The sequence below is a fragment of the Dromiciops gliroides genome, chromosome 1, assembly GCF_019393635.1.
Source record: "Dromiciops gliroides isolate mDroGli1 chromosome 1, mDroGli1.pri, whole genome shotgun sequence".
Classification (NCBI taxonomy): Eukaryota; Metazoa; Chordata; class Mammalia; order Microbiotheria; family Microbiotheriidae; genus Dromiciops; species Dromiciops gliroides.
The window spans coordinates 580755231-580778850 of NC_057861.1; the positions used below are offsets into that span (position 1 = coordinate 580755231).

Below are 23620 nucleotides of genomic sequence, written 5' to 3' on the forward strand. Positions count from 1 at the left end.
ACCACCACCACTACCACTACTACTACTACTACTACTACTACTACTACTACTACTACTACTACTACTTGTTCAGTTGTTTTTCAGTTGTGTCCAATTCTTCATGGACCCTTTAGTCGATTTCTTGGCAGAGATACTATGGTGGTTTGCCATTTCCTTCTCCTGCTTAGTTTATAGATGAGCAAACTAAAGCAATCAGGGTAAGGTTATTTGTCTAGGGTCACACAGCTAGTATGTGTCTGAGATCAGATTTGAACTCAGGAAGATGAGTCTTATTGACTCTGGGCTCAACACTTTATACACTGTACCACCTCACTACTGCTTCTACTGCTAAGCATTTTGAGGCAGTATGGATAGAGAGCCATTTCTGGAGTCAGATCAGAGTTCAAGTACTGTCTCACACATGCTAGTTACATGAACACAGGCACCAGTAGGTATTTTCACCCTTCGCAAGTTCCTTACACCAATGAAATCACTGGCTGAGATTTCCCCTACCATTCATATAGTACTTTATCATTTACAAAACACTTTTATCTCATTTGATCCTGAAAACAACATGGTAGAGTTAACTAATGGAGGTATTATTTCACTTTTATGGAGGAGGAAACTGAGGTAGACAGAAATTAAGTTACAAAGATGGGTCACAAAGCTAGTAAGTACCCAGGGCAAAATTTTAGCCCAGCATTTTTGAACTCTAAACCCAACCTTCTATTTATTGCATTCAGGGATGAATAAGGAAATTTCCATCCAAAAGATCAATAATTAGGATTTAGCTTGAAGAACATTATATATATTCCATGTAGGTATGTAAATATTATAGAGATCATAGAAGTATATCTAGGTTTTTCTCTTCCAGGCATTTGATTGTGGCTCATTTGAACACCACAGTGGAATAGTACTATTAGAAATGGTATTCTAAGACAACATTTAATCTTGCTTTCAGAGCAACAATTAATTTCAGATGTGTTCACTAGAAAGGTTATTAGTATAACGCATTTTTTCTTCTTCATTGTTGATATGTTTATCATTGTTATTACACAACTGTAGTCTCTCTGTCTGGGTCATTTCCGGACTGGAATAGTTCTTTCAGTTCAAAATAATTCTTCCTATTTGAATGAGCTTTTCCTAATGGACTAGAATAGGGTTTTACCCAATGTCTATTTAAATATATTATTAATAGTTCCAACTTTTACATTATGGCTTATAACCTAAAAAGTAAGAAAAGAGATTGATTTTTGTTAGATTACACTGTTTGAGTATAATGCATGTCTATAAACACCTGCATTTAAAATGTTTTGAGGAAAATAGAAATAATTCACATTCATATGATTTAGCACATGCATGGACATATATATGCATCATAATCACATATTTTAGAATAATTTACAAACAGACTTATTGTAGAGTTTGCTTTGCCACTTGTGGCTTGCAATCGGCTGATGGCTTTAATCTATGAGGCCTAACACTGAATTTTACTGGAAGTACTTTCAAACTCACAGCTACTAGTAGCTGCTGTCTTTTTATCATTGGATATCATAAAATATATGAATAATATGCCTTCAAATGTACATCTGGTGAAACTGGGGCAATGATCGAGTGAGATAAAGAAGAATAGGATAGGTTATAGGCCTCTTCATGCTGGGTTTGGGGTTGAGACATCATAATTCAATTACTGTGCTAGATGTAAGGAAGGTAGTCATGCATAGTCTGCACCTCTAAAGGGTTAAACAACTTTGGAGACCCCTGTTAGGAAGGAAACCTAGTTTTTACTGATTCTAAGTCCACTGTTCTTTCCATTATACAGGGTGTCCCCAAAGACTTAATTCAGTTTGAAGATAGTGAAGTTAACACTTAATAAATTTAAGTTATTAAAACTTAAAGACTTTGGGGAGACCCTATACTTTGTAAAGTATATTTGCAATTATTCTCAGGGTTATTAAGTGGGGTTTGGGAGAAGTTGTCCCTCTGCTTAGTCATCATTTAAGGAAGATTGAGGATCTTGCTTCAGAGAAGAATGGGGCAAAAGTAGAACTTTGTTGTGACCTATAGAGAATAAACACTGTTTGTGTTTCTGACAGGGCAAGGGAAGACAGGAGTGCATATTTCTATAGTGAGTGTCTACCATGTGCTAGGCACTGTGCTAAGGGCTTTATAAATATCATCTCATTTTATAGTATCAAGTAACACCTTCAAGGGTGTGCTCATAAATGTTGAACAACTGGCTCTCTGGGGAGAAAATGTATGCATGATCATTTTTAAATTTAATCTGCAATATTAAAATGTTCTCCATCACTTTCTTAAGTCTGAGTACCCCCTCCCCTGCCCAATAAATCAAGCCCTTATTTGTAGTGTTAGCACACCACTGCACTTAGGTATGTACAAGGAACAAGTAATCAAATAGCATTTATTACCCACTTACTATGTGCTGGGAAATGTGCTAAGGACTTTAAATACAAAGCAGGGCAAAAACAGTCCCTTTCCTCAGGGAACTTACTTTCTGTTGGAGGAGACAGCATGGGAATAAATAGGCACATACAAGATAAATATAAAATAAATCGAAAGTGCATTGATTTTTGTCCTATGTGGAAAAGTGAGAGGTTTAGGGCAATGCAGTTGTTCTTTCTACATGACCCAAAAAGTATTCTTTGAAAGAATATAAGAGCATTTTCAAGGAGGAAATCAAGAAGAAAAAGAACGTAAAGAGGCAAAGAGCAATCCTAACTTGAATCCGAAGGCACCCTCTAACAAGGAGAGTAGCTAAAACTTTGGTGATTTGCTGTAATGATAATTTCATACCCTAAAGGTCACAGAAGCAATAAGGGAAGTGTTACTCTGGAAATTATTCTGCCTAATAAGGAGGAAGAAGGCAGAAGAAATGATGGGTACTTTGGGGACAAGAGATAACTTCATCATACAGTTCATGATAGAGGAGAAGAAAGCTGATCATTATCCATTATATAGCCCAAGTTTGGGTAAAGGTTCAGCAGAAGAATGATAGTAGCCAGTGGCCTAATATTCTGCAGAAGTCAGCCAAAGAAAGATAGGAAGCTCTCAGGAGTGAACTTTTAGAGATATTGGCAGATACGATTCTGATGTGGAGGGAGCAGCCAATAGCACCTATGATTAGGTCTGGAAAGGATCTTAGAGGTCAGCTAGTCCAATATGCTTATTTTTTTAAGATGTCAAAATGAGGGCAGCTAGGTGGTGCAGTGGATAAAACACTGGCCTTGAAATCAGGAGTACCTGAGTTCAAATCCGGTCTCAGACACTTAACATTTACTAGCTGTGTGACCCTGGGCAAGTCATTTAACCTTCATTGCCCTGCAAAAAAAAAAAAGATGTCAAAATGAGACTAAGAAAGGTTAAGTACTGAGTCAAGGCCATATAGGTAATAAACATCACAGTAAGGATTTGTATACATGTCTTCTGAATCCAAAATATTCTTTCCATTATACTATACTCTCTCCCATAAAGAGATATAATTATCTGCACACAGAGAATGTATCAATCAACTCAGATTTATTTTGAATGTAGAGAACATAAAAGCGTTAATGGGTAAATGAATGAGAATTAGTTTTTTAAAGTATTGTGGGTCGGTTTATTTTCTTTTTTTAAAAAAACAGCTTTTAGAAAGAAATATTTACTTAAGATCTATGGGAAGAATAAAGTACAAATGTTTTCCCCTAACACCTCGAAGGAATTTTCTCCCCTATTTCACCTAGGCCCCTGGGGAGAGCAGGCTTAGACTTTTCACAGTTTCTATATAGCAATAGTCCCATAAATTCTTGTTCAAATGAGGCATAATTGTTGGATGAGTCCTTATCTCAGCAACTATTAGGCTAGGTCTGGTTTTGTAAGAATAGCATTAGGAACACTAAAATCCATAAGGTACCTAAGTTGGCAATGAATACTAAGGTAACCAAAAGGGTGTTTTTTGTTGTTTTACATATGTTGAGGGAAAAAGGAAGTCTATGAAGGGTTTGTCTGATGCTCAAAGTGGATATAATTTAGCAAACCACATATTAACATCATCTATGTTCCATTGTATTTCATTTTATTAAAAATTTCTCAATTAATGAAGCTCATGGGCCATGTGTTTGACACCTCTGCCTTAAGAGACTGAAAGAATGTTGGTATGTGTAATTGCTGAGCATCTGTCAGTGATCTTTGAAAGGTTGAAAAGAATCGGAAATACTGTAGGGTAATTATTGCCTTTATTAGGGCAGATTCTGCAAATTAAAGACCAGTGTGCTTAACTGTTGGAAAAATTAAAGAGATGGGCAATATTTTGAAAGGCAACCAATCATCATTAAAATCCAAGATGACTTCATGAAGAATAGATCATACCAAAAGAAAGCAATTTCCTTTGTTGATTGGGAGATCAAAGGAATGCTGTAGACATAATAAAAGCGTTTTCCAATCGCTGTAACCCTTTGAGGCAGGTAGTATTTGTATTATTGCCCCCCTTTTACAGGTAAGGACACCAAGACTTCAAGAGATTAAATGACTTGCCTAGTCAGCTGGCTCTAGAGCTGGAATTTAAGTGCAGAGCAGTAGCTTGCTTCTCATAGCGTACTTAGATATAATATACTTATTTTAGATTTTGAGATTTGGTTATCCCTAGATTTTTGTAACATACTTAGACACAGCACGCTTACATTTCAATAAAGTATTTGGAAGTCATGCTATACTTTTAAATAAGGCTGAAAGATATGGTTAGATAATTGTACAGTTGGGAGCATTCAGGAATTTGCTGTCAATTCAAAGAGCTATCATTAAGTAGGTCAATATCAACTCAGAGAGAGGTCTCTATGGGAGTTCACCAAGGAGACACACTTGGTCCTGTGCTGTCTAGTATTTTTAGTCAGCGATTCTGATGATTTTTACCTGCTTATCAATTGATGATGTAAAGCTAGAAGGGATTGTTAATATGTTGTATAAGAGTCCACACCCATAAAATATTTCTATGGATTAAAAAATGGGCCAAATTTTATAAAATTGAATTTAATTGGAACAAAGGAAAAGTTTTAAATTTCAGTTAAAAAATCAGCTTCATAATTATAATTTAGAATAGGCATGGTTAACCAACAGTTTCTGTGAAAAAAAGATCTGGGGTTTTGGGGTTGTTGTTCTTCTTCAAAAGTGTCTGACTCTTTGTGATCCTGTGGACCATAATGCACCAACAATGTCCATGGGGTTTTCTTGGCAAAGATACTAGAGTGGCTTGCCATTTCCTTTTCCAGTGGATTAAGGCAAACAGAGGTGAAATGACTTGCCTGGGGTCACACAGCTAGTAAGTGTCTGAGGCTGGATTTGAACTCAGATCATCTTCCTGTTATTGTTCAGTCTTTTTTCAGTCATGGCTGACTTTTTGTGGCCCCATTTGGGCTTTTCTTGGCAAAGATACTAGAGTGTTTTGCCATTTCCTTCTCCAGCTCATTTTATAGAAGAGAAAAGTGAGGCAAACAGGGTAAAGTGACTTGCCAAGAGTCACACAGTTAAGTATCTGAGGCTAGATTTGAATTCAGGTTTTCCTGACTCCAGGCCCAGGCCTGCACCACCTAGCTGCCCCTGGGGATTTTAGTGGATTTAAAATTCAATATGAGACAAGATGACATGAATCAAAAAAGCTAATGTTTTCCTAGGTTGCAACAATAGAGCAAAGTATTCTAAAGGAGAGAAATAATAGTTTTTCTACTCTGCCTCAGTAAGACCACATCTGAAGTACTATGGCCAGAAAACATTTTGAAAAAATATCCATCCCAAATGGTTGAAATAAAAATTTGGTCCTTTACAAGAGAAACTTACCACTTGCAAAACTCACTTATGGAACAACAGGGATCTTGTACCTCAATTATTCCAGGTAAATTAGGCATTACACTAGACATCATCAACATATGCAGTTGGAGATTATAACCTCATTCCTTTTTTGGGGAGTCATGTTGGAAGGTGAGGTCATCACGAGAAGACACTGGATTATAACAGATGTAAGCGGGTAGCTTAATGATTGAAAACTTACCCACACATCGGGGTTCTATTCCATCCCACTGAGAATTTCCTTGACAAGTGAGTCTGGGACTCCCTTCCAATCTGTAGCCCTCATCACAGGTAATCGAGCATACTGTTCTGTATAATGTTTCACCTGATGTACAACTGATTTCACCATTCTCAGGCTTGCGGAGTTGAGGACATGTCCGAACTATATAACAAGAAAGGAAATGGATTCCGGTTTAACTAAATAAGTGCAAGAATGACTATTATAGCACTAATTAAATAAAACAAGCAGGTTTTCATATCGCATCTTACCAAGATAACATGGTCTTGCTGATATTTTGGGAAATGATGACTATGAAAGGCTTTTTGAAAGCTTGGTTTCTTTCATACTTAAAAATGCATGTAGGTCACTGATGTGCTATCAAGACAGCCCAAGTGTTTCAGTGGTTTTCTGAATTATTTCATTGAATTCACACTGTAGATATGCATACAGGGTTATAGCTAATTTGAAGACCACTGAGGCTTGGACCCAAAGTGCAAACATCCATGCATGCCAATGGCAATCTTTCCAGTTTACACCCCAAGGGCCTCCCTGTGCTCTCTTAGCCTGTCCCAAAGATACCACTTTGAAACATAAATGATGGTAGGTAGCTCATATAAAATTGAGCTGAATGTGCTTTCTCACTTTCTTTTTAAAAATTCATCAAGCACACTCTAATTTCAATAGTTGCATTGTGACCTAGGTGGACAGTTTAGAAAAGATTAGGATTCAGTTTTGGGATTTTGTGAGTCAGTTTTACAAGAAATTAAATCATACTACAACTGAAACAGAATAGTGCAGAGCAAGAGAAATGGAGTCTTTGAAATCTACCATCTGTTTTAGTGTAGGCCTGGATGTCTTCCCCAAAGTGGTTAAGGGAGTTAATTTTGTGAAATGACTGGCAGTGCTAATGGGGGAGGCAAACCACCAGGCTCTTTTCAACTAGTGTCAAAATATGAAAAATCTGGCATCTTTCAATAATTTTCCCAGTAGTTATTACATAAATAACCGAGAAGCACATTCTGTAACATGATGGGAAATGTGAAACTGGTAAACCTTGTGTCTTTCCAAAACGCACAAGAACACCAAAGTCCTCAGGTCTTAATGATGTGAGTAATATCTGGGGCCGGAGTGGGGGAGTTGTAAAAATAATCCAGGTGTAGCCTATGCAGTATTGTCCCAACCAGCTTAATTTCACAGTACAAATCACTGTAACCAAATCCCCCCCACCCTGCAATAAGGACATCACCCAATCAGTTCTTTAGAGCTAGAGATTTATGACCCTCAAATTACCTTATACTGGTCCGCATTTGTGCCCTATTCCCCTTTGTCTTGCCTGGCCCTCTTTGCCCCAGAATAATAGAAGGATAAATTTTCTTCTTCACCCTCTGCACCAATCAGCCACCTTCTAGCCAACCAGAGCTCAACTTCCACCATTCAGTTCTAAGATCCTTCCTTCCTTCCTTCCTTCCTTCCTTCCTTCCTTCCTTCCTTCCTTCCTTCCTTCCTTCCTTCCTTCCTTCCTTCCTTCCTTCCTTCCTTCCTTCCTTCCTTCCCTCCTCCCTCCCTTCCTTCTTTCCTTCCTTCCTTTTTTTTTGTGGGGCAATGAGGGTTAAGTGACTTGTTCAGGGTCACACAGCTAGTAAGTGTCAAGTGTCTAAAGCAGGATTGAACTCAGATCCTCCTGAATCCAGGGCCAGTAGGCTTATCCACTGTGTCACCTAGCTGCCCCTCTAGGATTATTTCTACCCTTGTTTTCTCACACACTCCAGTGACTGACCTGGTCAGTCTCTGGAGGCAGCTACCACTTCCCCATGGTCATGGAATCCAATTTTGCAAGTGGCTCTTCTTCCTCAAGGTTCAGCTAAACTCATTTCTTCTCCAGTAAAACTAATGTTTTCTCCTTACTTCACATCCCCAACATGCATGCATTTGGCTTGGGTCATGTTTTATGGAACCATTTAACTAGGATGTTCAATAAGGTAAGCCTTCACATTGAATTCAGGGGCAAAATTCATCATCAGAATCAATACCACACAATTATTAAGCTCCTACTATTTGCACAGAATTGTACCAGGTACTTGATAAGGGTTTTTTGTTGTTGTTGTTGTTTGTTTGTTTGTTCTTTTTTGGTTTTTTTTTGCTGGGCAATGAGGGTTAAGTGACTTGCCCAGGGTCACACAGCCAGTAAGTGTTAAGTGTCTGAGGCCGGATTTGAACTCAGGTCCTCCTGACTCCAGGGCCGGTGTTCTATCCACTGTGCCACCTAGCTAAGTTCTTTTTAAAAATCAAACGTGTTGGGGCAGCTAGGTGGCGCAGTGGATAGAACACCGGCCCTGGAGTCAGGAGGACCTGAGTTCAAATCCGGCCTCAGACACTTAACACTTACTGGCTGTGTGACCCTGGGCAAGTCACTTAACCCTCATTGCCTCACCAAAAAAAAAAAAAAAATCAAACATGTTTATTAAGTATCTACCATGGGCCATGCACATTGTGCTAGGCATTGGGAATACAAAAAGCAAGACAGTACCTGACCCCAGGGATTCTCTCTAAAGGATACATGTTCACAGTTGAATAAATCTAGGATATATACCTCTCAAATCACACACAAGAGGACATTTTATCAACCCCCCCAAGCCCCAAACACTATGGTCAAGACTAGATAGAAAAACACTTTTAAAAAAGTTCACCAGTATTTCTTGTACGAAATGACTCATATGGTCATGTTTTACATAATTGCACATGTATAACCCATATCTGATTATGTGCCACCTCAGGGAGCGGAGAGATGAGGGAGAGGAGGGATAAAAATCAAAACTCAAAACTATAAATAAAAATGTTTATTATTTTAAAAAATAAATAAAATTAATGGAATTTTTTTTAAAGTATAGCAGTGGAGAAAGTGTAGGTGTGTGAATATATTACCTTCTGTTCCATGGCTACAGCCTGCACCCCTAATCCCAGGCAGCTGTGTCACAAATGCTTAGCAGCATTCACACAAGCAGAGCCAAATGAATGAGTGTGGATCATAAGGCTCAAAACCTCAGCACGGGAGGAAAAACAATGCAAAGAATATGTCCTATTGTTGTTATCATCAATAGTGCCATTTCCGTCCATAAAAGAAAACCCATTTTCTCACACCTTATCTCTTTAGTAGAGTGGACAACAATCAATCAACAAGCATTTACTAAGTGCCTGCTAAGTGTCAGGCATTGTTCTAGATGCAGGCGATACAAAGACAAAAAAAGAAGCAGACTGACCCTGCTGGAAAGGGGCTTCCTTCAAATTGCAGCAAAAATGCTGCCTTCTACAGGAAGCCTTTCCTGATCCCCCTTAATGCCAGTGCCTTCCCTCTTTCGATTCTTTCCTATTTATCCTGCATATAACTTGTTTGCACAGTTATTTGCATGTTGTCTCCCCCCCCCCCCCCGCCCCCGCCACAAGACCATGAACTCTTTTGAGAGAAGGGACTATCTTTTGCCTCTCTTTGTATCCCCAGTGCTTAGCACGGTGCTTAGCACATATTAGGTGTTTAATAAATGTTCCTGAATATTAATATTCAGGGATATATATGTGTCTATTACTTATAAGTAATCCATGAATTTTAACATATTTAAAAACTATCCTTATTATAATCTATAAATCTGTATTAGCCTGCTCAGCCTCTCTAGGAATTATGCTTTCTTTTAATTTTATGTATTCCCCAATAAGTAATTTTCAGAGTTCTTAAGGTATAATTGTTAGGATTATTCCTTAGTTGTCTATAACCTTTAATTTTTTCCAGTGGAGTTTCTTTCAATTCATCTTAGAACAGGCAGAGACTATATTTTCCTGGGGGCATAATCTTTCTGAGAATTATATTTCCTTCTTAAACTCACCAGAATGGCCCCAATGTGAAGAAAATGCAGGTCCTCTTGTTGGAAACAATGTTAAGAGAGACCGTTTATCCTAGTCTGCCAAGTGAACTCAGTTGTTCTAATTAAAAGCTTCCTACCCCTTCTCCCTCCTACTGTGCTGTTACATTAGGGATAAATATTAAGTCTTCCACTTGGCATAAAGAACTCAACCTCACAAGAGTAAGATAGAGAAGTGTGGCTAGATAGTGGTTTGTCTAAAACAAATCATCCAGTAGTCTAAGGAATCAATAGAATTGTGTAGTGTTTTAATGATCAATGAGAGCAAACAGTGATCAATAAGCAAGTTTAGTGGGTGATCTTCATACCTCGGCAGAAACTTTCTGAACCAGACCACAAACCACTGGGTTGACAGAGGCGAATGCTGCTTCCCACTAATTCAAATCCAGTATGACAACGGATTCCACAGGCTGCATTAAAGTGGTTGTTACAGATGTTCTGAATAAAGTAGCCGTTTTCAGGAGGTTTCAGGGCAGGGCAGTGGACCACTAATGGTTAAGTTGAACAAAAACAAAAAATTTGTAAGAGAGATCATTTATCCTAGTTTATCCACCACAGCAAAGTCCCATATTGAGTACAGAATGAATTTGGCCTGTTGATTAGAATTCACACAAAACACTAGATTTTTTTTTCTTCCACATTATGGAGGCATAAACTAAGGCAAAGTGGCTTGTTTTTCAGGTCACACAGCTACTAAGGGACAGAACAAGGATTTAACCACAAATCTTGTGACTCTAAATCCAGACTTCTATAGGCTATATCTTTATAACTTCTTCTTCTTCTTTTTTGTGGAGCAATGAGGGTTAAGTGACTTGCCCAAGGTCACACAGCTAGTCAAGTGTATGAGGCCGGATTTGAACTCAGGTTCCCCTGAATCCAGGGCCAATGTTTTATCCACTGTCACTTAATTGCCCCCCTAGGCTATATTTTAATAGCCAAGTCTACCAGAGGAGATTCAGTTAACACTAATCTTGCCTCAGTTGGACCCCATGGGCTGTGAATTGGCATGAAATTATCATGTCCAATATCTTGCCCACAGATGCTCAGTAAGGCATAGTACTGGATTTGGAAATAGGGGACTTGGCTCTGAGTCCCGTATCTAACACTTACCAATGTGTAGCTTTAGGAAAGTCACTTAAACTGGCTGTCAATTTTCTCCTTTTTAAAATGGGGAGGATAATCATAATTACCTAACTCACAGGGCTCTTGTAAGCAAAGTGCTTAGTAAAAAAAAAATCAACATAAGTAATTATGATGATTCAACCCTCACTTGAAATTCTAATCTGGAGGATGAGAGAATTAATGAACCCAACTTTGAGCATCACTGATACTGTGACAGCTGAGTGTGAGCTCTTACTGGTTTTGGCATTATGGTCTTTCTCCCTTATTATTATTTCATATTTTCCCCAGGCTACATTGATAATTCTGTCTCTGGTGAAGAAAGCCCTATAGACTCCCAGAATTCCCACTGCTCAATACTGGCTCCCCAAGCATGACCCAACGATGGAAAAAGATGGATTCTTTCCCCCATGAGAAAAACAAAATTTGTATCTTTTCTGTTTAATGAATTGGGGGAACTAACCTTCACATGTGTGGCCTGCTGCCTGATATCCTTCCTTGCAGACACAGTCCTCTGGGGAAGTGCTTCCAGGTGGGGACGTGTGGTTTTCATCAGGACATGGGATACAAGTGCTGATTCCTCCTGGTGAGCCTTCAGGTTTATATGTTCCTGATGGGCAAGCTGTGAGATAAGAAGCAAGGAACAGGTCTTTCATAGTAGTGTCTAGTATTTCATATGAGGTTTAGCAAGTCGTTAAAACAGAATTTAAAAAAAATAATGATAAAAGCAGACCCTGACAATGGAAAAAATACAACCCAAGCAAGCAAATGATTCACAAACATTTAATAAGGGTCCTACTATATACCAGGAGCTGTGTTAGATGTTGGGACACAAATACTAATTATAGTTATTATTTATAAATAACCTTAAGGTTTGTAAAGAACTTTATATATGTTATTTCATTTTATGCACATAACAGTTTTGTTGTTGTTGTTGTTCGGTTGTCTTCAGTGGTGTCTTGACTCTTTGTGACTTCATTTGGGGTTTTCTTGGCAAAAATATTAGAGTGGTTTGCCATCTCCTTCTCCAGATCATTTTCTGCAGTTGAGGAACCGAGGCAAACAGGGTTAAGTGACTTGCCCAGGGTAACACAGCTAGTAAGTATCTGGGGCTGGATTTGAATTCAAGAAGATGAGTCTTCCTGATTCTAAACACAGTTCAAGCTGCCCCTTACATTAGGAATAAATATTAAGACTTCCATATGGGATCAAAAACCCAATATCCCAAGTGTGAGATGGAGAGGTAAAGACAGCAGTTTGTCTAAAAAACCCCCAACAATTAGGTATTTTAGAATTCCATATGACTCAACCATGTGATAAGAGAACCCAAAAGCTAATACAACCTTAGACTGCACTAAAAAGCATAATTTTCAATAACAAAATGATCATCTCAATGAACTCTGTCCTGGTCAGACCTCATCTGGAGGACTGTTGTTTAGTTGTGGGCACCACATTTTAACTGTCATTGATAAACTGTCTCAGTAAGGATATACAAACAAAAAGAATGGAGGAGCAAAAGCTTTTCAATTTTATAGGGGCTATCAGTTAGAGGGGCTGAAACAAACCATCAGTTTGTATATTCCAGGATCATTTGCAGGTAGACCTCAAATGGTCTCAAGTAGTACAGGGACAAGATAACAAGGAACTGTTATAAGGACACCAGAGCAATGATATCCCAATTAAGAAACTCTAATAAAGTAAAACAAAAAGTATGGGGTTACTTAAACAAGTCAGATATGTTGTCTCCAGTTTTCACAGATAGATTATGTAGCTTGGTACATAGATAAATGAACACTTATTAAGTGCTTAATACACACCAGATGCTATGTCATAACAACACTTCACAAAGTATGTAGAAAAAAAAAGTCAGTCAATAAGTATTTTTTCAAATCATTTATTTATTTTTTAATTTTAATTTTTGTTTTTTAAATAAGTATTTTTAAAGTACTTACAACAGGACAATGGTGAAGGCAAAAAAACCCCAAAAAAACCCAAAATGAAAACAATCCTTGCCCCCAAATGAGGCCCCATTGCAGAGAAACAGAAGTAATCAAGGGGATGGAAATTGGTTCCATGAAGAAAGGTCAAAGGAACTTGGTTCTGTTTAGTCTAAAGAAGAAATGGTTAAGTTTGTCCTGATTATCATATTCATTAATTCATCTATTTCTACCTTTACTCTAGTTTACAATGAAGAAAAAGGTAGCTCTTCTCATTGGGGCAATTCATTGATTTCGTTCATACAACCATTTCTTGATCATTTCCTTTATTTTCATCCATCCCTTTCCTCAATCTTCAATCTCTATCTACTGGCTTACACTCATGCTCAAGTATTCCTCATACTTAAACAAAACAAAACAAAAACAAAACAAAACCCAACTCTTTACCAGGATATAGATAGAGTATATGTATATGTATATGTATATGTATATGTATATGTATATGTATATGTATATGTATATGTATATGTATGTATATATGTATATGTATGTATCTATCTAAAATGAAAACTCTCTCCCTCTTATTTCTGTCCCCCTGCCCCTGTCTATCCATCTGTTTGTCTCTTCTTTTTCACAGCTAAATTTCTTAAAAAAAAAAAAAGCTTTCTACACCCATTGCCTTCATTTCATCTCCTCTCACTCACTTGTCAATCTGGTTTCTGATTTCATCACTTAACAGAATCAACTTTCTCCAAAATTACCAATGAAATCTTAATTGTCAGTCTGATGGCCCTTTCTCAATAGTCATCCTTTTCAAACTTGTCACCACTTGATGATTACTACCTTCTCCTCTTAGATACCTTTTCCTCTCTGACTTTTCATACTTGTTTGCCTGATTCTTCTCATTCTCCTTGTCATTTACTCATATAATAACCCATCCATGGGTGCTTCCCAAAATTTTGCCCTGGTCCATCTATTCTCTCTCTACAATAACTCAGTGATCTCAACTACCATGGGTTTAATTATCATATCTATCATATAAATCTCAGATCTAGGTACCTGAACTAGTCTGTCTTTGGGATTCTACTAGCACACATCTAGAATCAAAAGATCTGGGTTCAAATAAGTCACTTAACCTCTTTGTGTCTCAGTTTCCTCAATTGTAAAATGAGAGGGTTAGATTAGATTGCTTCTGAAATCCCTTTCAACTCTAAATTATGATTATCTGACCTCCAAATGCTGGATGTCTCGCAGGCATTTCAAACTCAACATGTTCAAGATGGAGCTCATTATCTTGCCCCCAAACCCACTCCCCTTTCCAACTTCCCTATTCCTGTTGAGTGTACAATCATCCTTTCACAGTCACTCAGGTTCATACTCTTGGCATTATCCTCACATTCTCATCCTCCTTTACTCCACATATCTAGTTAAACTAATCTTGTAATTTCCACCCCAATGTCTCTTGAATATTTTCCTTCTCTTTACATACACAGCTTCCCCAGTCTTCATGACCTCCTGCTTATATTACAGCAATTGTCTTCTAACTAGTCTCCCTGCATTACATCAATCACTTCTCCAATCCCATGACAAGATTTTGGCTCTTTATAATGGCTAAGATCATTTCCCTAAAGTGTAAGTCTGATCATGTCACTCTTATAGTTAATAAATTCCAAATTACTATTGCCTATAGGGTCAAATATGTTATTGTCTTTCAAACCTCTCACAACCTAGTGTGAACCTATAGTAGTGTGAGAATTACTTGGGGTCAGTAATCATTTTTGACATGGTTTCATTTTATGATAACTTTCACCTTTTGTGCTTTTATTGATACTAGTCCACAACTAATTGCCCCATACCATATGAATCCAGAAAGAGTTGTTTTCCCCATCTTTAGTTCTCTGACAGTTGCATGCTGGATTTGGGGTTATATTAATGAGTTTCAATTTTTTCTTTTATTGTATTTTTAATTCTGTAGTTTTTAAGAATGGATAATATGCCAAGAAGTGGTGCAAAAGTTGTAGTTCTTAAAGGATTCACTTCATTCACTGATAGAAATATTGCTGCGGCTTTTGGTGTTGGAAAGTCAAAATGTTTTAAAGACCATTCAAGCCTATGATGAAAAAGGACTAGTTACATCAAAATCTAAAGAAAGTACAATTGAAAATGAAAAATAACAGCAAGAAGTGGCAAACTAGCATTGTAAAAAGCCAAACTCATCCTAAAACACAAGCAAAGACCTTCAAATGCCACTGGTAGCTGGAAAGGTTCTTGATACTTTCTCTACAATATGGAATAGGCATCTTGAAGTTGGAAGAACAGAAATAAGACCAATTATTAAAATGGCTGCAACCTTTGCTATAAAGAAAAAAACCCTTCTTGTCACATATAAGAAAATATGAGGGTTGGGGCGGCTAGGTGGCGCAGTGGATAAAGCACCGGCCCTGGATTCAGGAGTATCTGAGTTCAAATCCGGCCTCAGACACTTGACACTTACTAGCTGTGTGACCCTGGGCAAGTCACTTAACCCCCATTGCTCCTCAAAAAAAACAAAAAACAAAGAAAATATGAGGGTTAATGTACTTTGACATTGGAAAAAGGTCATTTCCCCTCATTCCCCCCCTCCCTCCCGCCCAACACTCCATTTCTTGTCAGAAAAAGCACAGAGGAGGCTTTTAATTCTAGGCATCTTCATCAGATTTCAAAACATCCACCAACAAATGTTTTGAGGATTTTTATTTCAAGTGGGCTTGGATGTCTTTTCCCCATTGAAAAATGGCAAATTTTTATTAGCATATTGAAATGTCAAGAAGAAAAATTGCTCTACAATTACACAAATTTCCAAATAGAAAAGTAATACTACAACATGATGTTGTACTGGGCCATATTTCATAAGAAACTGAGAAATATATTCATAAAATGGAGGCAAATATGATTCAGCAGCTTGATTTGAATTCCATTGACAACCTATGGGCTTTCAATTGGGGAATAGCTGAACAAGTTGTGGTATATGAATGTGATGGAATACTATTGTGCTATAAGAAACAATGAGCAGGCAGATTTCAGAAAAACCTGAAAAGACTTATATGAACTGATGCTGAATGAAGTGAGCAGAACTAGGAGAACAGGAGTAATAGCAACATTGTCTGATGATCAACTGTGAAAGACTTAGCTCTTCTCAACAATACAATGATCCAAGGCATTTCCAAAGGAATTATGATGGAAAATGCTCTCTTTCCATACTCAGGAAAAGAACTATGAAGTCTGAATGCAGATCAAAGTATACCATTTTCACTTTTTTGTTGTTGTTATTTTTCTTTCTTGAGGTTTTCCCCTTTTATTTTGATAAAAATATGATATGATTGGATCATATTTCCAAGATCTAATCATTATCATTTATATACCTACTATGTGCCAAGCACTATGCTTTATACATATTATCTCATTTGATCATCTCAACAAGCTTGGATGGTAAATGCTATTACTATTCTCAGTTTTTAGATGAGGAAACTGAAGCCAAACAGAGGTTAAGTGACTTGCCCACGGTCATATCGCTAGTAAATGTAAGGGGCTGGATTTGAACTCAGGTCTTCCTGACTTCAGGCCCAGCACTTTGATTTGAACTTATAAGAAAAGTAGTCACTTCCTAATTGATAAATCATCTAAAGATATGAAAAGACAGTTCTCAAAAGAATAAACCCAGGCTATCTATAGCCATATGGAAAAAAAACCCACTCCAAATCTATTAATCTACTATTTAGAGAAATGAGAATTAAAGCAATTCTGAGATTCTACCTCATACCCTTCCAAATGGCAAAGGAAACAAAAATGATAAGTGTTGGAGAGGCTATGGAAAACAGGCACATTGATGCAATGATGGTTGACTTGTGAATGGGTATAACCATTCCACAAAATAATCTCGAATTATACCCAAAAAGTTATTAAATAGTATATGTCCTTTGACCTAGCTGTGTCCTTTGATCCAAGTGTTCCACTGCTAGACCTATAACCAAAAGAGATCAAAGAAAGGAGAAAAGGTCCTTTGTGTTAAAAAAAATACTTATACAGTTCTTTTTTTTTTGTGATGACAAAAGTACTGGAAATTAAGGTGACAGTCTATCAACAAAAGAATGGCTGAATAAGTTGTGGTATAGGAATGTGATGAGTATTACTGTGAACACATTTGATTATCCTATCTATATTTTCAGAATTTCTACCTGAAAAAAATCTATTTTTTTTTTGTGTTAAAGAGAACTATGCATCTTTTACTCTAAGTTTAATAGTCAATAAGTATCACAAGCTTACAAATGCATTACCATCACTTCCAATCTTTTGTCTCATTTTGTTCATTCATTTTTTTCTAATTCAAAAAAAATTAACTTTTTTTGAAGAATCTATTATTTTTTGTAAGGGAATTGGGGTTAAGTGACTTGCCCAGGGTCACACCTAGTAAGTGTGTAAAGTGTCTGAGGTCGGATTTGAACTCAGGTCCTCCTGAATCCAGAGCTGGTGCTCTATCCACTGCGCCACCTAGCTGCCCCCGAAGAATCTATTTTTAAAGTGATTTATGAATGCAATTTTAGCTCCTGTTGGATCTTAGAGTATGATAGTAGACAAAAGGTTAGATTTTCTTTCACTCCCTCCACTCCTAACCATTAATCCTCCATATCTACCTATGGAAATGCTTCGCTTTACAGCCCAAGTGTCACTCTCTCCATGGACACTTCTCTTATTCCTCCCAGTTAGAAGTAATCTCTTCTTCCTCAAATTTCTCATTGCACTCTGGATCTCTCCTCAGTATTATCACGTTCCATTTTGCTTTTAACTGGACCTCAGTTTCCTCATTTGTTAAATAAAGGGACTGTGCTGATTACAATTACAGTCTTTTCCAGGTCTATATTTATGCTCCCATTATCCCTGATTATTTGTGTACATGTTTTATCTCCCCTCAGATGCTAAGGTCCTTGAGGGCAACAACCCCATCTTTTTTTTTTTTTTTTTTTTTTTTAGTGAGGCAATTGGGGTTAAGTGACTTGCCCAGGGTCACACAGCTAGTAAGTGTTAAGTGTCTGAGGCCGGATTTGAACTCAGGTACTCCTGACTCCAGGGCCGGTGCTCTATCCAACAACCCCATCTTTAATCAATCAACCAATAAGCATTGTTATTATTATTATTATTATTTTATTCACTGTACTGGGCACTGAGGATTCAAATAATGACCTCACTTATCTTTGTATTCTGTATAGCCTTGAACATAAGAAGCAGCTAATGAAAAGAACCATAACTGTTTTGTAGAGGGCATCTGCAGAACTTGGCTACTGACTTCCTCATCTTAAAATAACTCCTGTAGGAAAAGTCAATAATTTCACGGTATTGCTGTCCCACAAATCTTCAGAGTAATAAGGGGTTCAGAAAACTGTGGGATGTTGTTCTCAGGGCTGTTGCTTGTTGGTAGGTTGCTTGTGAAATTGATAATGACAATGATGGAAAACAGGCTGACAGTATGCCTGAAAAGCATTGCACAATTCTAATGAGAGAAGTGTGAGCAGAGTCCTAGATGGCTAAGAAATCATAGTTTGCTGATCTATGACTAAGCAAAGCTCAAAAAGGTTGTGGTTTGAACAAAAAGTTTCACAAGTCTTGTTAAATGACTATAGACTCTGGTTGTTGCTTTTTAAAATATAGATAATATTTCCTACCTGGAAAGGCACCAAGTATGATTTCCTAACTTCACTCCATGTTAAAAAAAATACACAAAACACTTTCTGTTAAGAACACATCTTGGCTGGCATCAGCCACTGTTACTGGAAGTATGATTCCTAAAGTTCTCAAGTTGTGCCAACATCAGATTTTCTTCAGTTGATATAACCCAGCCCTTTGCCATGCTTCAAGCAACATGAAGGAATAGTCAACTTGCTTTTTGTATAACACAAAAGGTATCCTTCCTCCAAAATATAGAGGAATCATTTCTTTTAAAAACTGTAGGTGAAAAATGAGGGTCTTTTCTCTTTGTACAAATTCAACTGAGTTCAAGAAGTATCTCGTGAAGGACTATGATGAGTGTTGGGGATAAAACAAGGACAGGGTCTAGACCTGTAATTTCGCTGGGGCAGGAAGTTGGGTGAGGGACTTCCTTTACCAAAGCAGGTCACCATCTTTTTTGCAACACACAGATTTAGGGAAGGACCTGGAATGAGGAACCCTTAATTCCAAAGATAATTCAGATTCTAGTTACATACAGTTGCTCATATGAGTATTCCTTTGGAAGTTCTTCACTTATTTCTCCTTTCTACCTTTTCTTCTACCCCTTAGCCTTGTCTTGACCCAATATCCTCTTTTCATCCAAGGTGGGAGGTAAGAAGTGGATGGGGGAAAACATTTTTTCCCTTTTGTTATAACTTTACAAAAAAAACCCATTTCTTATATTGCTTCTCAACTCTACCATTTTCTCAGATAAGGAAAGAATGGCTCTTCAGAATTCTCTAGTCACTTGGTGCCAATTTTCCAATGTGACAAAACCTCCAGATATCTTCTGTCTGGTTACTACTGTCTCTCCTTTTCTCTTTTCTTCTTTTTTTATATCTCTGTTTCTTCCCCTCTCCAAAAGTTACCAGCCTCATTCTTGGGCATACATACTCTTGTGGACGTTATTTTTTCCTAGCATTTCATTGAGGGGATGAGGCAGGAAGAGAAGAAGATCCCAACATCTGCTATACAAAGATACTATAACACATCATCCTTATCCTTAAGAAATTTAAAATATGGTCAAATAGAGATAAGAAAAGTACCCAAATAAATATAATAAACTAAAATATATAAGTATATAGCAAAGGTCAAATAGATGGAATGAGAAGTGAGATAAGGAAGATTAATTTTAGTTAGGGAGGAAATCAGGGAAGTCTTTAGAGGAAGAGGTATCTAAATTGGACCTAGGGAAGCATTTCACTAGATAAAGATGTTCATGAGAACTCTGTGACTTTGCCTAAGAAACAGTAAGCAGCAGAGCCTGAATTAAAACTTAAGTTATCAGCCTCCAAATCCATCATTCTTTCTAACATACTATGCAATCAATCTGAACCTGAGTGGCAGGTCATAGGTGGAATAGAGCATTAATATGGTGATGAGGCACACTGAAAAGGTCGATACCATCCCCCAAAAGAGAAAAAGACCTATTTGTACAAAACTATTTAGAGCAGCTCTTTTTGTGGTGGCTAGGAATTGGAAAACAAAGGATTGCCTATCAGTTGGGGAATTACTAAACAAGCTGTGATATATGACTGTGATAGAATATTGTTGTGCCATAAGAAATGACAAGCAGGATGATTTCAGAAAGACCTGGAAAGACTTGTATGAACTGATGCAGAGTGAAGTGAGCAGAACCAAGAGAATGTTGTGCACAGTGACAGTAATATTGTTTGATGAAGAACTGTGAATGACTTAACTAATTTCAGCAATACAATGATCCAAGACAATCCCAAGAGAACTAATGATGAAGCATACTATCTAAAGAAATAACTGATATTGATTAAATAGACTGAAGCATGCTATTTTCACTTTCATCTTTTTTCTTTTATCCAAGTTTTCTTATACAAAATGACTAATATGGTAATGTTTTACATAATTGCATATGTATAATCTATATCTGATTGTTTACCACTTCAGGGAGGGAGTAGGGGAGGGAGGGAAGGAGGTATAGCATTTGCAACTCCAAACTTTAAATAAAAATCTTTATTTTTATTTTTAAAAAGAAGAAAAAGAAAAGGTTGATACACCAATAGGCTTCCTCCATTAGGCCTGAGATTGTCCCATTAGAAATGTTTCGGATCAGGTTGCTAGGCCTCTCTTAAAATGCATACATTCAAGAGGAGTAACAAACAGTGTTATTACTTATGCACACATTGGTGTGAATAAGTTCATAAGACAGCTGAGTTAAGGGCATTGAAGGAACAGCAAATTTTATTTCATAGCGAGTAGGGAGGTATAATTTTGAGATAGCAGGTGCAGCATCAAGTGACAATTTGCATTACTTAGAGATGGCCTTAAAAGAGGCAGCAAGTCTTAATGAACAGAGAGCTTTCCCAGAAGCTAAGAAAGAAGTGGGCTTTAGCCCCCACACATATCGCCTGTGTGACCCTTTGGAAGGCAACTAATCTCTCAGTGACAGACAGCTCTTGTAAGATTATAAATTTTAAGGCCTCTGTTGATTTACACTGGTAGAGGGACTTCCTATGATTGATAAAATTTCAGGAAATTTCCATCTCTACTGCCCAAAAGATGGCCTTGATATATCTAGACTTTTTTTTAGAAGTGAGAGGAAAGATAGAAGAAACCAAATAATATCATGCCTCTGGAGAGAGATGACAGCAGAAAACCACAGTTATCTAACTCCTGTCCAATAATACTATATGTTTACAAAAGCCTGACAGCTCCAGAAATAGCTTTATGACTCAAAAATTTCACAATATTACATTCTTGGCACTGTTTAAACAAGTATTTCAAACACTTAGGTCTTCATTATTTCTTAATGCTTTTCTTCCCAATTTAGACATCCTTTAAAAGAAAGAAGAAATGGCAAGCTTCAACCTTTCAAACTGGGTCACTGCTGACTTAATGGCATTATCATGTAATCAAATCAAAAGATCATTCTTTTTAACACAAGTATTGGCAACCCCCCCCCCCAAAAAAAACAATAAACCTGGAATTGTTCAAAATTTCTCTGAATTGGTCACTTGTAAGATGAGGTATTGATAACAGTATCCATAAAGTCAAGTTTTTCCAGTCAATTTTGGATGACAAACTTGCATAAGAACATCTCATTCTACTTAATTATGGGGATAGCTGGCACACAATGTTTCCTTGGATGGCCTATCGATTTTTACCAGTGGTTTTTTTTTTAAGTTTGGGGTTTTTTTGGTCTTAAGTGTGGAAAACAACAATCCTCTGCCACAAAGTGATTCCTTTTTAGAAGAAGTTAAGAAACACCACAAATATTTTTCTTCTTAATAATGTTCTCTACCCTATCCTTAGCCACAAATCTATTGACAGGGGACCTCCACTAGTGGGAACAAACCATGGAGGGAGTGATGACATTGCTTTATGAAGAAAACATTGGACTAAATATCAGAAATCACTTTACTGATTTCCCTTTTTAAACTCTTTTCCTAGGCCCATGGTGGGGATTGTTGGAATTAAAGGAAATTGGGATGTTCTTTTTGCCTTAATCTTTCCATAGGTTAAAATCTCAGAGCTGGAAGGACCCTTAGAGGTCATCTAGTCCAGTCTTTTCACCCAATACTTAAAATCTACAAACTCACCTCCATCCTACTTTCCATGCCTTACTTCAGCTCCATACTCCAGGCAGAATGGATGACAAGCTGTTTCCAAATTTTATTCTTCTCTTTCCCATTTCTATACCTTTGTACAGATTGTTTATTCCATTTATTTAGAGAACCAGAGGAGGGAGAAGAAAGGAAGACTGAATATAGAGCCAAAAAAGTCAGGAATTGAAACTGACTTAGAAAACTTATTGGCTATCTGTGTGACTATGAGAAAGACAGTGAACCTCTTTGAGCCTCAGTTTCCTCATGTATAAAAAAAGAATAATGATACTTACTATTACCTCCTTCAACTGGTAGTTAGGAGAGAGCTTTTCAAATCATAAAGTACTATGTTGGGGCCAAATTTAATATGGGGAGAGTTAATTGGGTGGCTTGCCCCAATATTGGGGTTCAGAAAATAAGAGGGGACCCCTAGGTCCAAAGCTTCCTGCCCTCCAAACTGCCCTTTTTAGTTATATTTCTTCCAGGCCAATAAGACAGGAGTTTAACAGCCTCTTTTTCACAACAAAATCAGGTTTTATTAAAAGTCAAGGACAAGGGAATAGGGAAAGATGAAAATGGATAATCTCCCCGGGCTCTAGCAAAGGCTATCTCAAAACCCAAACTCCCTTTCAGCTCAGCTAATTCAAAGAACTGGATTTTATTAACTCACCACTAGGGGTCCATAATTTCTATGGCAGCCAGTCTCCAGTCCACTCTGAAAGCTCCTCCAACAACACAGAGAGAGCTACTTCCTGTTGGGGTCCCTTTTTCTACTTTTTTCTCCCTCCCCAAAAGGGGAGGTCCTTCAAGTTGTGTGGCTGAAGTTGGTCCTCTGTTGATGACGCAGTCCACAGCCTCTGAGGACATTCCTTCTCAGGGTTGGCCAAGTTAAACTAGGTTTAATAGGGGTGGGCCACATATGGCTCAAAATCTAATCACTCTTAAGTGGGTCCCTTAGTAGTTTCTCATTCACACCCAATTCAAACACCACTAAATCAATCAAATCTGACCCCTGGGAGTCTGCCAAATTCCATTATTTAACACAACTATATAAATTTAAATTGTCAATAATATCATTAGATAGCTATGACAAATTAGAGTTCACAATTCATTAAAACCATTCATATAAAAACCCTATGACTTTTTTTTTTTTTTAGTGAGGCAATTGGGGTTAAGTGACTTGCCCAGAGTCACACAGCTAGTAAGTGTTAAGTGTCTGAGGCTGGATTTGAACTCCATATACTCCTGACTTCAGGGCTGGTGCTCTATCCACTGTGCCACCTAGCTGCCCCTCCCTATGAC

The 23620-nt window shown here is 37.5% G+C and overlaps 1 protein-coding gene across 1 annotated transcript in view; it reads right to left on the bottom strand.

The window, feature by feature from the left end:
* The window catches only part of SVEP1 (sushi, von Willebrand factor type A, EGF and pentraxin domain containing 1), a 340439-nt gene that overhangs the window by 184448 nt on the left and 132371 nt on the right, over positions 1-23620 (bottom strand). Inside the window, exons 4-6 of the mRNA XM_043978458.1 lie at positions 11528-11686; positions 10254-10433; positions 6017-6196 (exon numbers count right to left, since the gene is read on the bottom strand). Coding sequence (XP_043834393.1) covers positions 6017-6196; positions 10254-10433; positions 11528-11686 — 519 coding nt within the window. The remainder of the gene's footprint in view (positions 1-6016; positions 6197-10253; positions 10434-11527; positions 11687-23620) is intronic.